The sequence below is a fragment of the Phragmites australis genome, chromosome 16, assembly GCF_958298935.1.
Source record: "Phragmites australis chromosome 16, lpPhrAust1.1, whole genome shotgun sequence".
Classification (NCBI taxonomy): domain Eukaryota; kingdom Viridiplantae; phylum Streptophyta; class Magnoliopsida; order Poales; family Poaceae; genus Phragmites; species Phragmites australis.
The window spans coordinates 17705838-17721326 of record NC_084936.1 but is presented as its reverse complement, the minus strand read 5'-3'; the positions used below and the strand labels follow the sequence as shown (position 1 = coordinate 17721326).

Genomic DNA, 15489 nt, shown 5'->3' with positions numbered 1-15489 from the left:
ATTAGTTTATCCTATTCACCTAACCAAACAGACAACTTGGATGAACATATATTAAAAAATAGGAACGGTTATATCCCATTCATACTTATCTTACAACCAAACGCACTCTTACTTGCTCAAACATGGCCAACTAGTTTTTTTGCCCGAAAAACTATAACAACACCAAATTATATGTTATAGAATTGAAGGATAGACAAAGATTGCAGAAAACTGGCAACCTGATTCCAGAAGCATTAGGCCAATGCAGAACCAATAGGACCATGACCATGAAAGGTGTTCACAAACTTCTAATCCTTATTATAGAACAATGAATTCAGCAAAACAATCTCATTTATACATACAATCCCATTGCATTAGAGCAAATGCTTGATGATCTCATCAACAGCATCAATAAAGACAATTGGCAGTGTACACAGATATAGTTAACATTGTTCTAATTGTTTATGTTGTCACTGTAGTAAGTAAAATAGTGTGCAAAGAATATAAATTAGTATGACAACATATGATTTTAACTCCCCTTGGATTCTATAACAATTTCTTGTGGTGTAATCTCCTGTTATATAAAGGAGAGCATCGTAGACACTAGTGTCTGGCAGGTACTGATCCCAACGGCATTGAAGAATACTCCTTTTGGTACTTTGGCAAGTTGAACTGTACTCTTCGCTCAGGAAAGTCCGGTGGTCGCTCGTATACAACTGAAGCAGCATGGATCAGGATGCGGGCGGTCAGACCCCAGATTATGTTCTTCCGGTTCCCCTTCTCATAAGTGAAGTAATGAACTGTGAATGTCTGCCACATCCTTTCTCGCTTCTCGGATGTCCTGTTCTCATCCTGTACCATCCAACACAAATGGCACAAGGAATAGATGGCGTTGAGTATATTCCAAGATACCAATGAAAATGAAGCAGATCCTTTGGTATTTGCAATTTTTAATTCTACATGTCAACCTATCATAGTTTGTCATTCTGAAAAATAATTTGACATACAAATTATGAGAAGAAATGGTAGCGCATGCAGTTGACATGTTTTTTAAACTAGTGATTTTTGTGGTAAATTGCAGAAGGCAGTTATAGTTACCATCTTATAAAAAACTAGATGACATCTTAGAATGGTAAGAACACAAAGGTACTAACCTTGAGGAACATCTCCAGGGGTAAATCAAAAATTTTGTCCACCTCAGCAACATTGAGAACAGGTTTAAGCGCTTGTATGTCTGACAGTATGCCAACAACAGGAACAACTACCAGAAGATGCTGCCAAGGACAGGGAGAATATTTATAGTGATGAATCCTAAATAGTAATATTATTATCGAATGGAAGTTTATCGCTTCAAAGAAGGTAAACTGTGCATAATCAAAAGACTGGGGTAAAACAATTTGTTTGCAAGTGCTGGAGTGAAATGAAGGTAACTCCTGAGCCTACTAATAGGACATTTTACTATAACTGTGCAAAAAAAAAACTTGGTTCACATAAAAAAAGAATTAGGCTCTCTCTAGTGGTTTTTCAGGAGGTTAGCTTCTGCTCTTATATCTTTATCATATTTTTTTAGTAGAACTCGGGCAGATGATCTGCCATTTCATTATAGTAGAGAGCTAGCAGTATTTACACTATCCTAGCCAGGGCTGAAGTGCCAGGCCTAGAACAACACTCACTGAGATCCGGCACAGCAGGAAAAAAGGAACAAGGAAACGGAAGACTACTCTAGTGAATCTCGCGCCTGGCGTAGAGCATCAACATCTCGCCTAATTAACAGAGCTATCTGCTGAACTGATATTGCTTTGTTGTCAAAGACCCGTCGGCATCTTTCCTTCCATAAGTTCCAGGCTGTATATGTCAACGTCTGAATTCTGTCCATGTAGATAGGACTTGCTGCCGCGCAAATCATTACCGTCCACCATGATTTCAGCTTTGAAGATGTCCCAGCCTAACTAATGTCCTGAGAGCCTGACCACCGTTCCACATGATCCCATACATAAGTCGAGTAGGTACAGTTTGCAACCAGATGAATTCCTGACTCGTTCTGAGTTTTGCATAGCTGACAGATTGGGTTTGCTTGCCCGCCTCGCTTCAGTATCCTATCGGCTGTGAGGATTGAGGAGCTATCTCTGCAGAAGGATCCACGAGAAGGACCTACATTTGTTTTCAACCTTAGCTTTCCACACCTGATCCCAGTTGTAGTCCGAATGTGATCCCCGGAACTGAACCTCATATGCTGAATAACCCAGCATACCTCCAGAATATTGTACTCAGGGTGGATATGCAGATGTTAACCTTCACCAAGCTCAGTAAAAGAATGCCGCTTCAAGAATTTGCAGAGCTGTCTCTGGGACAACCATATGGGTTCTACATGTCAGATGTGTCCACCCATAATGAAATAATTGGAATTATTGGAACTGCATGATCTCTGGATGTCTGTAAAAGCTTTTGTTGTGGCAGACCACTTCAGGCATCTGAAAACACATGTTGAAGATGTTCATGCCAAGTTGTATGTACCCTTTGCTGGGGACAACAAACAAGCAATATGTGAAAAAGTTTTAATAAGGATAAGAACTCAGAATAAGAAATGAAAATTGTTATTATCTGCATTATAAATGTATATATGCAGTAATTGCATAGGGTTGCACCATGCAGGATAGCCAAGCCAGATCACTCGAACATATACGAAATATTACTCTGAAAGTTGCCTAAAAATATACTGAAGATTTTTCCTACAATTTGAATCACCTAGATGCAAAGTGAAAATAAAAAAATACTAATCGAATAGATGTTCAAAAGAATAGTATTGATTATGTATCCACATTAATTTTAAGAAACTCTCTTAAATTCTATAATTTCCAGAGCCTTGGCTCCCAACATTAAGAGAAAGAACATACAGAAAATTGTGTATAGCAAGTATTGCGGTTCATGTGTCGCTGGAAATTATCATGAGAATCTCTTCATCCTCACAAGAAGAAAGCCTCTGTGCCACTCGAAACAACATTCTTAACATCTCGTAGATTTCATTGGTCCTTGGGTGCAACCTGTCCTCTGCATTGAAAGAATGCACCTCATTCTTCACCTCGATCCAGCTCCATCCAGGGACTTTGCTTAAACCTCTATTCTTCATTACCCTCTGCACTATTGCTCTATCACTCCACATTCCAAGACCAGAATACATGCTGGAGAGGAGAACATAGGTGGAGTGCTCTCTAGGTTCTACCACAAATAGATGGCTGGCCACATTGTTAGCTAGCTCCATATTTCCATGGATTCTGCAAGCACCTAAAAGGGTCATCCACACCATGGCATTTGGTTCAAATGGCATAGACTCAATAAGCTCTTTTGCTTTGTCAAGCTGCCCAGCCCTCCCATATAGATCAACTCCACATGCATAGTGCTCCATCCGTAGAGGAACCCCATACCTAGTTTCCATCGTATTGAGAATTTCTGACCCTTCATCTACAAGACCGGCATGACTGTAGGCGGTAATTAGGCCAACAAATGTAACATGATCCAGAGGAACCATAAGCTCTAGCATTTCATTGAATAGGTTGGTCACAGTTTGTGCCTGCCCATGTTGTGCATAACCGAACATCATAGAGTTCCAGGGCACCGAGCTACTCTTATCTGCATCTTCAAAAGACTGTCTTGCACCATCAAGAATTCCACTCTTAGAATACATGAAGATCAGCGAGCTTGAAACAAAATCATTGGAAGCAAAACCGGATTGGATGACTAAACTGTGTATTTGTCTACCTAGCTGAAGTACAGCAAGGTCTGAGGAGGACCGCAGAGCAGCAGAGAATGCATACTCATCGGTCCTAATATTTGCTGATCGCATACATCTGAAAAATCTCAGAGCATCAGCACTTAAACCATGCTGTGAATATCCAGTTAACATAGAATTCCAGGAGATTGTGTCCTTAAGCACCAAAGAACTAAAGCACTTATATGCATCTTCCATCGTACAGTTATCAGAGAACCTAGTGTACATGGCAATCAGAGCATTGCTAACAGATGTGACTCCTTCCAACCCAATCTTGATCACCAAACTATGAATTACTCTCCCTCGGTGATCATCACACCCATGATCTGAACACACACTTATCATACTTGTGAAGCTATATATGTCAGGCTGAACTCCACTCTCTTGCATCATCCTGACAAGGAACCTCATTGCCTCATCATCCATCCCATGGTAAGTGTAAGCTCCAAGCATCGCATTCCATGATATCAAATCCCTACTATTCCAAATTCCATCAAAGATCCTTCTAGAGTCGGCCAGAGCTCCACATTGCGAGTACGCAGTGATTGCTGCATTCAGCACTACCAGACCCAACGCTGCTCCATATTTCATAATCTTCCCGTGTAATTGCTGCATCAAGAAACACCAGCTCGGACCGTCGATTGCTCCGAGCAAAGCAGCGAATGTTGCGTCATCAGGGACCAACCCCTCACTCTCCATCTCAAGAAACAGCTCCATTGCTTGCGCCAGCTTCCCATGTTCCGCGTACCCAGCAATGAGTGCATTCCAAGAAACTGTATTCCGCTCAGGCATTTCATCAAACACGCGGCGAGCATCCCTCATGCGGCCACATTTGGCGTACACGTCGAGTAATGCACTAGCGGGGTAGACGTTATCGGCAAGGCCAGATTTGAAAGCCAAGCACTGCAGCTGGGCGCCGAGGGCAGGGCAGCGCGCCGCGGCGGCGGAGCGGAGCGCGGAGCCGAGGGTGAAGGTGCTGGCGGCAAGGCCCCGAGCGCGCATGGCCCGGAGAAGATGGCATGCGTCGCGGTGCGCACCGGCAGTGACGTGCGCAGCGAGGAGGGCGTTCCAGGAGACCGCGTCCGGGCGGGGTATCTCGTCGAACACGCGGCGCGCGGCGGCGAGGCTGGACCCGGGTGGGAAGGCAGCGGAGTACGCGGTGAGGAGCTGGTTCCAGGGCGTGGGGGAGGAGACGCCGGACTTGAGGAGGGCGGCGTGGGACTTGGCGGCGGCGAGGGCGAGGTGCTGATGGCGGCGGCGCATGCGCAGCGGGCATTTGCGGAGCCAGGTCCAGACTGCTGGGGGTGCTGGGCAGGGTTCACAAAACCGTTCAAAACCGCTAGCCAGTCAAAAAATCGGACAATTCGATCCGCAGTATTTTGAATTCAACCGATTTTCGAATTAAAATTTAAAAGTTTAAAAATATTTAAAAATAAAAAAATAAAAATACTATAGACAATTCTGAGATCTTCTATGAAAAAAATTAAAAATAATATTATTTGTATCATATTTAGTGGAGGGGAAGTTAAAAAAAGAAAAATGGTGAAATAGGCCATATCAACATGTTGATTTGGTCTATTACATTAAGAAAAAGCTTAACATACAAACACTTTTTTTTAATGACATATCTTAAGAGTATCTTTAAAGTTGATTTCATTTCATTTAGAATTTTATTAAAAAAAATTATAATTTTTATAAAGTTCACTGAACATGTTAAAAAACAATATTTTAATTAAACTTTTTATGTCTACCATTATTTTTCCTATATAAAGTATAATACAATTAAACTAATAAAAGTAATTTCTCTAATTTTGGATGTGTGATGGGTGAGTTATGAATTAATCTAGTTGCAACATATTTACACAATCATGCATGTTACAATAACTATTTCATAAGTTTATGTAGTTTTAAAAGACATAGAATCATATAATATGTCTAATAAAATTGGTTTCATGATTTGGATTAGTAAAGAATTAACTATGTATTTAATTAAGTTTAGCAAATACATTTTCTCACAGAAAATATATAATATTTTTATGAGCATAAATACTTTTATGATGTAGATCATGGTACAGGGAAACCAACAAATTGTTTCGCTTGATTTGAAGATCAGATGAATTAGTTATCGATTTTACAAGATTAAACTATTTTTTTATTTTCTTGAACTTCACCTAAATTCGAGAAAACTGAGAGGTTTTCGTAGGAAAATCGAGCGGTTTTAGACTATAAACAAAATGTGAAAAATACAATCGGTTTTTGGTTGAATTCGAACGGTTATCAAATGTTGATTCAGCCAAATTTTTCTATCCGATTTATAAATTTAGTCAAATTCTTACCGAATTTTGAGTGGTTTTTATGATATTCGCAAATTTCGGAAAATTGCCGGGTCCCAGATTTCGACTCTCAAACGAATGTAAACCCTTGGTGCTGGGTACCAACCAGTCCTATGATTGAAGGGAAATTTATGTTCTTGCCATTGATTTAAAAAACTTTCGGTCTTTGCCATCGCCGTGTATCGGGAGGGAGGCAGACAGTGTCTGGTCAGGGCATTTGACCGTCCAAAAATCACCGTTCTATGCTAAGTTTACAAGTTTGACCATGCATCTCTTGGGCAAAAATCACCATTGTGGGTCAAGTTTGACCGTGCAAAAATCACAGCATTCTTGGCATTTTCGTGCGCTTGATGGTTGTCCGTGGGAAATTCTTGATTCGGCAAAACAAAATGTGTGCTGACAATTTAGTAACTGAATAACGATCCCCATATCAAAACAGTAACCGCCCATGACGCTAGTAGCAAGGACCGTGCAAGTTTTTAAAATCAATGGCACGAGACGATAGCTGAAGTCCAAACGGTAATGGAAGCGACGAAAATAATCTAGATTTTCTAGGATTGAACTTTGTCTAGTTTAATTAAATTATAAAAATATCTAGTTTATAAAAAAATAATTAAAATGTAACTTCGAAGACTAAGAAAAAAATATTTACTGTGTGAACGGGGAGGAATTAGCATTCTTGGTCACATGCACTCACATGTTTCTTTCCAAAGATCCGTGATGCCTGCGAGATTACGGATGTCAACAGGTCCCGATCCCTATTCCTCGATGGAGAATTCCCCTATTAGGGGATGGAGATGGAGCTAATTTTCCCCCGCAGGGGTTTAATGGGAGAAAAGTCTCTTCCATCGGGTATGATGAGAGCGGGGATGGTTCCCTATCCTCCGTCCCTATTTCCCCGTGGGGTCGATTCTCCGAAATTCTTAAACTCCTCATGGCCCATATATGCAAGAAACGGCTCAACTAAAGCCCAACCCACCAAAGCTCGTGGAGCAGCAAGCCCGCTGATTGCCCTTTACCGTGCTAGCGTAGTGGGGATGAGAAACCCGTCGGGTACACATTCCCCGCGCGGGGACAGGGATGGGAGAATTTTCTCCCCCGCGAGTGGGGACGGGGAAATTTCCCCCAATCGAGACGGAGATGATTACCCATTCCCTGCGCGAAATTTTTCCGCTGTCATGCCTATGCGAGGTAATCTAATCACGGAGCTGTCTTTCTTTTCCAAGATGCTCAGATGGTATCATTGGTTTGGTCTCTGATTTATCGGTGGAAACACTAGACTTCCGAGCCTGAAATCCCTTGGCCGAACACAACCTTCGATGTACCTGAGTTAACAATAAAGCTCCATCAACCCTCTAGGGCATATTAGATGTGATTGATTATCCGTACGAATAGATACTGGTTCGGTAAATACGTATAATCTCTAGGAAATACATATTTGGTTGTTCTCATGTACTATTTCAGTTTGGTTCGGTGGATGCAAATTTACATCCGCAATCTGACCCGGTGGATATAGGCTCCTACATCCGCTCATACGAGTATGTCCACTTATTAATGTCATAAAATTATTTTCATGTGAGCAACTAATCACAGTCTCAACTCTTATATCCTCCCATACGACCTCAGATTTGATCAATCAAACAGAATCTCAGTTCAACCTATCTAGACAGATACAACCAATCAAACACTCTTATTTTCAACAAATATGATTCCGCTCAATTTGCTTCTCTTCAGTCTGCATATACGATCCATACGGACAAAACTTATACTGGCAACCAATCACATCCATTATGAGTAAATTGATCTACGTACTCATCTTTGTATCCTTTTACAAATTGAGAGGCAAAGAACATCTCTTCTACAAATGGCAACTGGGCTGCACCCGCTGGGTAGTGCCACCCCTACCTGCCTCGTGCTGAACCAAAACTCCCCTGCATAACCTATACCCGTATACAGGTAAAATATTTCCCCATGGGTTAATGGGTATGAGGAGTAGCAGAACAGGCCCTCATTCGCTCCACCTAATGGATGGTGGTTTTACTTGTTAACATACCCAAATGAATGAAAATTGTCTCGTTCCAGGTAACATGCACCATTGTCATCCCTAGTCTCATCTAAACCAGTGGTGTGCATAAACGCTTGGTAGCGAGCTTCTTCAGACGCTTTGGCATAATCTTCAATAGAACCTTTCTGCCTGAGCGACAGCAACTCATTCATAGCCTTACGGTAATCATATGCCCTAAATTTTATTTCTAGTGTCTCCATAAACTGATCCCAATTGCCCAACCCATGCTGAATCTTAAAGCCAACACACTGCATTCCCCTCCACGTGCAGTGATGCGGCATTGTCCCACATCACGGGATTGACATTGTCCCAAATCCTCGGACCATCTCCATCAAACTTCGGAGGAATGCATGTCTTTCTTCTCCTCCACTGCTCCTCTTTCTTCTCCGCTGCCGCCATTGCCTCCAAGACAAATTGTGTCTGTGCAGAAGGATTTGAGGGTGCCATGTTGATCGCTCCTCGAGCCAAGCCAACCGGAGGTGGATTTGCAGGATGTTTCGCTTACCACGACGCGAATAGGGTAAACTCGATCTCAACTAGTCGCTCCTGGAATTTAACAGATCCAAGCCTAAGGGATAGTGCGATCGGAACACACACCCACACCGAGGAAATATTGTTTCTTATATCATTTGTGATACCCTATGGCCACCGACGGTGAGGACCGAGACATGAGGATCTCGTCGGCGATCACCTGGTTCAACTTGCACGGCAAGAACAAAGAATTTGGGGACATAATTCTCTTTCATTCATCAGATAGATTTACGAGGTTGGTTACTTGCGCACAACAAAATTCCAACTGCGAACAAACTACATAAAAGAAACTGGCCATGCGATACGAATTGCTCCGTCCTTGAGCGTGAAAAGCGAGAAAAAGTTGTGAGAGAAGAGAGGAGGAAAGCAATATTACTTTGGCGATGGCGAATGAATGGGTGGTGCGAATGGATGATCGATCAGCCTATGATGGTTCCTCGTGGGCTTGTGATGAGCATTGAAGAGTCATAGGACTCAATGGATGGAGACATTGGCATCAGCAATGTCCACAAAGATTTCACATGCCTTTTGTCGGGTTGATAATCATCATCGGTTTACCCATCCCGACGTAGAACGAGGTGAATGTAACAAGACAGTGTACTTTGAGCTTGTATATATAACAGGTGGAAAGCTGAAGAGAAACAATGGAAAAGTACGTTAAATAAAAGAACATCCTTAAAATATAAGGGCACAGATGAGAACTTATGTGAATATTCACCTCCGCTTTGTGCTGTAAGGACAAAAATCAGGATGAATAATGTTTGTACCGAAAATTTCTCTTTTTCTTTGCCATTTTCACTTTCATATCTCACAAACGAAGTCGAGTTTGATCTTGAAAACTTACATGGATGCATGATATCACTTCCTCTACATATGATATTTTTTGTGAGATTTTCTAAAGGAATAAGTCTACATACCCCTGAAGTATTGAGCATCTCAAACTATTCAAAACCGACTAAATAACCTCCTAGGTGGTTTTGCTAATGTGGCACATTACATGGACACTGACATGGCGGTGACTCAGTTAATGACACATGGGCCTTCCTTGTCAGAAAGAAGGGTTGTCTTCTTGACTGTGCAGAGGGGACCACCAATCCACCATGGCTGATCTGACCAAGCTTTTGGCATGGATGGATGGCTTTCACTGAGTGGACCGCCTTCTCATGGCAGGCCACCTTCTCCCGCACCACGTCTGAGCCAGATCCAAGCTAGTCGTCTCACCGAAGACGTGGATCGATGAACAGTAGCATGGAGGCCGAAATGGCACAGTGGAGACAAGCTGCACTTCTAGATCTAAGTCATCCATCTAGCCAAAGCCATGGACCGGCAAGGTGGAGACAAGCCGCACTTCAAGATCCACATTTTTTTGCCGATGGTGTCGCGCAAGATGGGGGCATGGAGGGAGAGGGGCCGAGAGGGCGTTGATGGTGTCGTCAAGAAAGAGGAGAGGGCCTCAGAGCTAGCATATTGCTTGGTCTGGCTCGATGTTGTGGTCACCGGTGATGGAGAGATAGAGGTAAAGAGAGTAGAGAGAAGGAGAGAGGAAGACTAATGTGTGGCAAGTTTATCCATGGCAGCATGCCATGTATGCAATACCATCCTCCAAAACCACCTAGGGAGTTATTTAGTCGATTTTGAATAGTTTAGAGAGGATCATTACTTGGTTTTATACTTTGAGGGTTAAGTAGACGAACCTCAATACTTCAGGGGTATGTAGACTTATTTATTTTCTAAAACTTATGTAGACTTATTTTTATTTTCTAAAACTTCTAAACATGCATTTTGAAATGGTTTCCATGTTTCCACCTAGCAGGTGGTTTCCCTACATATTTCCCCGCAGATATTGTACTCTGAGCTTGTATGTATAACATGTGGAAAGCTGGAGAGGAACAATGAAAAAGCCTGTTGAATAAAATAGGAATGTTTTTTTTCCTACCATTGCAGAGAACTAAAATAAACACAGTGAAAAATCCTACTTCAAAATGTCTTTCCATAGAAAAGCTATTGAAATTCAAGTTGTATGCACATGTAAAGGTTGTCAATTGTAAATGTGACAGAACGGTTAACATACACAGACATGAATAAAAACACACACTAACGTGATCACAGAAACGTAGTTATTGACGATGGTGCAATGAATTCTCAGCGAATGTTATTGCAAACAGGTGAAAGAACAAAATCAAATCATCAGTGATGCCTTGAAAGTATTAACGCAACATAAATATGACTTCTTTCAAAGAGGAACATTGGAGAGTACACAAATGCACCTAACTTTTGGAAAGGACCAGTTCTCACAAACGAGGCCAAAGAAAGAATTTTGCTAGCATATCCAAAACAGAGAGACAACCGCGACTACAATTATCTCAGCTGAGAAAACTTGTGTGGATATTCTAGAAACAAGACTGTCTGAGTGAAAAAGTTACAAGGTAAGAAAAATATGAGGCGTGATTTTTACAAATTTAAATCATGACTTGAAATGTGAGGTAACAAACCTTAACTGGAACATAAGCACACAAAGTCAGACCTTGAACACTTGAAAGCACATCCGGAAGCACAGTCATCAGGGGTTACATAGCCATAAAAGTAGTGACTTGCATTTTTTCAGTTCTAGGGCGATGGTATGAGCTCCATGAAGCTGAGTTCTACCTTGGTCATCTGGCAGTTTGCAACACAAGTATAGCAGAGAATACTATTCAACACCAATGAATATGAGTACTAGATGTGTGATTCTAGAGTTGGAACTTGGAACTGCACTGTAACATGTGCTTGTCAAGACATGTTGTTCAATTATAACACGCTGCATCGCATACTGCATTCTTATTTAGCCATGCCAATTTGCACGTTTTTGTTTGTCCTTAGCATGAGCACTTCAATCTTTTGTTCTACATCTTTATAGACTGATTAACTTTCTAGCAATCTAACATTCTTATTTGACTATCGATATTGATGTATTTAACATGTCTAGTGTTCTCAACATAGTTTTCCTTAGACTTGAAATGCCTAATCGTTCACGAAACTCAGAGAAACGAACACCAAAAGGGATGTAAATCGGTATTAAAGAACAGCAAACAGGACCTAAGTCATTCTTTGACTCCAAGTGCATTGCATTTCATGATCTCAGATAGAAAAGCATGCAACTAACAAAATCGAACAATTGAGGACAAGGGCAAGGAGAAGACAGTGCCTTTGTTCCAAGGTAGAGCAAGGCAGAATCATTCTGCTACTTCACAGCAATAGCTGTTCTGGATCCATAAGCTTCCAATACTTGAGGAACCACTTCCTGGTATCTTGTGACATACTTCTCCTCGAACTTCTTCTCCGACATCGTCAGATGACTCAATTTTATGCCCTGCTTGATGATACCCCTCGACGCCAGTATGTCCAGCACCATGCACCTCGGCAAGACCCGCTTCTCATAGCTGAAGGAAAGAAGTGTCGGGCTTGACGACACATACTCGGGGCTCCAGCCAAGCTTCTCCGCGAAAAACTGCATGAGTTGCCTGACCTTGTCATCCGACACCGACATGCAGTACGGGTGCCTGACGAACGCCCGCCTCACCTGCTCCTCGGTCCACCCCAAGCTGAGGTAATTGTCCATCCTGCGCTGCCATTTGGACTCGTACATTTTCGAAAATACCCCAAAGGCGTAGGGGAAGATGCCGGAGGACGGGCTGACCCCAAGGTCCTTCATGGCAGCCAAGCCGTCATCGAAGCGGGAGGACCTGTGCACGAGAGCCTTGGGGTGCGTGGTGACCAGCTTGATGAGGACCTCCTCCGTGACGCCGTGGTCGCGGAGGGCCTTGAGTTTTGGGAGAAGCACGACCTGGAGGTTCTCGTAGATGAGGTCCATGGACTGCTTGACGGCGGAGAGCACATTCTTGTCGGTGCCGAGGAGGTCCCTGAGGAGTTGGTGGTTGGGGCGGAGGCGGCCGTCGAGGCCGGCGGTGATGGTGCGGTTGGGGCTGGCGAGGAGGAAGCGGCGGACCTCGGCGTCGGAGAGGCCGAGCTCGCGGCGGTAGAAGTCGAATTTGGCGCCGATGGTGGTGGAGGAGAGCACGGCAGGGAAGGCGGCGACGAGGCGCGCGACGGAGGCGGGAGGGAAGCCGAGGCCGCGGAGGAGCGCGAGAACGGCGTGCCCGTTCTTGGTGGAGCGGAAGCGCACGCGCGCGGCCACAGCGGCGGCCTCCGGCTCCGCTAGGCCGCAGGAGTGGCGGAGGAAGTGTACCGTGAGGGAGGCGGGGTCGCCTCCGGCTGTGGCGGCGCTGGGGGCGGCGTGGGAGAGCGCCCCCGTGCCGCCCAGGAGGCGTTCGAGGAAATGCCGGACAGGGGGGAGGGAAGGTAGGGAATCGCAGGCGGCCGCTGTTTTGGCGGGCGAGCCGCGGCCGAGGAGCAGTGGGAGGAAGGCACGGGGATTGGGGTGGCGGCGGCGAAGCATCTGGTCGGGAGGAGGAGGAGGGACGGCGGACGGGAGTCTTTGACGTCGTTTGGGCGACGTGAGTCGAGTTCGTGGGGTGGGGGTCTAGTCTAGGCGTGCGGCCGAGGATCGGTAGGAGGCAGGCTGCGAGCATTGAATTATATATATATATGTATATATATATATATATATACATATATATATTAATTATGTGTTTATGTTCTTTTCTATTTACTGTTGCGTCATCTCTGGTTACAATTAAAAAATAGTAAAATTATAATTCGTAATATAGGAGGTTATAACCAGACATAAAAAAATTTAAATTGCATTTACGTTATAGATGAACGTAACTCTAAAAAATTCATTATTTAATGATGTACAACCTAAAAAATATTATTGTAATCATAGTATAATCTAAAACGTAACTCGTTAACTTCTCGTGTACTTCTAGACATGCAGTTATAACTGATCTACTTAGCGGATTATAACTGATAGTTGTTTGAGTTGTAACTAGAAGGTGGTGCAATAATAAATTATAGTGCGTCTAGGTGCAGAATATATTTTATATATATGCAAAATTACACAACCGTTTCAAAAAAAAAAATAACAGCATTAGGCAGCACCATCCTCCTATGGGATGATCTTTGGACTGGCTCCATCCTTCAACATAACTTTCCTGAGCTTTACTCTTTTGTGAAAAACAAAAGGCTAACTCTTCAAGCCGCTGCTCACAGGGATAATCTTTATCATGCTTTTAAGCTTTTGAGCAATTTCAGGTTCTTCAATAGAACATTGATGATTCTTCTGTTGGTTCAAAGGATGGCATATGGAAATATATTTGGGGAAATTTCATGTTTTCAACTAATAAAGCTTATAGAGTTTTAATTGGACACTGTCAAGTGCATCCAATCTACAATTGGAATTGGAGAAGCTGTTGTTGGATGAAGCATAAGGCCTTTCTTTGGCTTCTTTTCAAGGACAGACTAAACACAAGAGAAATCCTTTGCAGGAAAGATATGCAGCTACCCTCTTACACATGTGACCTCTGTATTATACAAATTTAAGAAAGTACATTGCATCTCTTCATACTTTGTAACTTCGCAAAGAATTGTTGGGCTCGGTTGGGACTGAAGATTAGCAGTATCATCGGGTCTTCCATTCTCTCTAGTGCTTCAGGAAAAAGTTGGGGGTTCTTTTTGTAATGGAAATTGTCACTATAATGTGCTAGAGTATTTGGTGTATTAGAAATGACCGGATCTTCAACAATTCAGATCCTTCAACTGAAGCAGTTTGGACTCTCTTCAAAAAGGAATTTGCCATGGTTATCCATAGGGCAAAGTGCACCAGAGCTGATTTAATGTCGCAATAACTTGCATCTTTAGAATAACATGTATATGCCTGTTTTTGGTTTTTATCTTTCGCCTATAATTTTCCATTTGTACCTTTTGTCCTTAATTTTAATATATAACCACTAGAGGATAGTCCTACTATTTCATAAAAAAAAGTGAGAAAATGGTAAGGTGGTAAGTAACTTGTCTCCCGTGAAATTGATTATGGGTTTGAACCCAATACCCTACAATTGGTTTTGTTTTTTTAATCGAACCCTCGGTCTGGTTCATTCTTAATAACTATGCTCTTTCCTCTTCCTCTCTGTTCGCTTTTATAACACAGTCTTTGGCTTGTGCTTGGCACACATGCAGATGGTACTACTACTATAGAAAGACACACTATTGCTGGTTCAAAATAACATCATTGTTGGTTCTAGAAGGCAGTGATAATATTATTACTGTCGATTCTACTCGGCTCATGAATTGAAGCCAAAAGATATATAAAAAAATATTTTTGACCCCCGACTAGCCATCTAGACTATACATGCTCGCATCACACAAGTCACAAGTTTTTCCGTACAAATTATGTGCATGTGCAATGGGAGTTAAACCTAGGAAATTTCACATTACACGTAGTCTTCTTACCATCTCACATATCACTGATTGCTGAGAATAATGTAATTTTTTTTCTTTTTACCCTTGTTGACTGAAAGTTGTGAAGATTATTTGTATATCAAAATAATTTTAAATGAAAAATTTGTCAACTACAAAGTTGTAGATCTCATTGAAAGCTAAAATTTTCATATAAAGTTTGTCTCTATCTGGCTTTGTATGAAAAAATTATGAATTTCTAAAGATAAGATATACACTATTATCACTGCCGGTTCAACAAAAACCAAGGTGAAACTATAATTGTCAGTCCATAATACGAACCGACGATGATAATCTAATGATATATTTTTTCTAAATGACTTCTATTTTCATAACTTTTTATGATTGTTTGGATATTAAAATGACTTTAAATGAAAAATTGTCAATTACAAAGTTGTAGATCTCTTCGAGAGCTATATTTT

At 42.2% G+C, this 15489-nt stretch overlaps 3 protein-coding genes across 6 annotated transcripts; all 3 read right to left on the bottom strand.

Annotated features, from left to right (window-relative positions):
* Positions 1–274: 274 nt before the first annotated feature.
* LOC133895097 (nudix hydrolase 15, mitochondrial-like) lies at positions 275–2228 on the bottom strand. The gene is made up of 3 exons (XM_062335292.1): positions 2163–2228; positions 1134–1418; positions 275–831 (listed from the first exon to the last, which is right to left on the bottom strand). The coding sequence occupies exons 1-3, from the start codon at positions 2226–2228 to the stop codon at positions 583–585; spliced, it is 600 nt and encodes a 199-aa protein (XP_062191276.1). The 3' UTR covers positions 275–582.
* LOC133896075 (putative pentatricopeptide repeat-containing protein At3g25970) lies at positions 1138–5049 on the bottom strand. 4 transcript variants are annotated; one of them, XR_009905701.1, is made up of 3 exons: positions 2874–5049; positions 1653–2450; positions 1138–1253 (listed from the first exon to the last, which is right to left on the bottom strand). XR_009905701.1 is itself a non-coding variant. In XM_062336584.1 (2 exons), the coding sequence occupies exon 1, from the start codon at positions 5006–5008 to the stop codon at positions 2903–2905; it is 2106 nt and encodes a 701-aa protein (XP_062192568.1). In that variant the 5' UTR covers positions 5009–5049; the 3' UTR covers positions 1411–2499; positions 2874–2902. The 4 variants fall into 4 exon arrangements, 2 of the variants coding, with proteins under 2 accessions (XP_062192568.1, XP_062192567.1); XR_009905702.1 differs by having other exon boundaries at positions 1160–1253; positions 1701–2450; XM_062336584.1 differs by lacking the exon at positions 1138–1253 and having other exon boundaries at positions 1411–2499.
* Positions 5050–11701: 6652 nt separating this feature from the next.
* LOC133894818 (uncharacterized) lies at positions 11702–13224 on the bottom strand. Its single transcript, XM_062334988.1, has one exon. The coding sequence runs from the start codon at positions 13107–13109 to the stop codon at positions 11895–11897; it is 1215 nt and encodes a 404-aa protein (XP_062190972.1). The 5' UTR covers positions 13110–13224; the 3' UTR covers positions 11702–11894.
* Between the last annotated feature and the right edge of the window lie 2265 nt (positions 13225–15489).

What these genes read in the sequence shown, in the direction of transcription:
- LOC133895097 (XM_062335292.1), bottom strand. Translation starts at nt 2,228, where the DNA reads ATGCTGGGTTATTCAGCATATGAGGTTCAGTTCCGGGGATCACATTCG. An exon ending in CGGACTACAACTGGGATCAG is followed by an intron (nt 1,419 to 2,162) that starts GTGTGGAAAGCT and finishes TCCTATTAGTAG; the next exon opens with GCTCAGGAGTTACCTTCATT. An exon ending in CCCTGGAGATGTTCCTCAAG is followed by an intron (nt 832 to 1,133) that starts GTTAGTACCTTT and finishes TGGATGGTACAG; the next exon opens with GATGAGAACAGGACATCCGA.
- LOC133894818 (XM_062334988.1), bottom strand. Translation starts at nt 13,109, where the DNA reads ATGCTTCGCCGCCGCCACCCCAATCCCCGTGCCTTCCTCCCACTGCTC.
- LOC133896075 (XM_062336584.1), bottom strand. Translation starts at nt 5,008, where the DNA reads ATGCGCCGCCGCCATCAGCACCTCGCCCTCGCCGCCGCCAAGTCCCAC.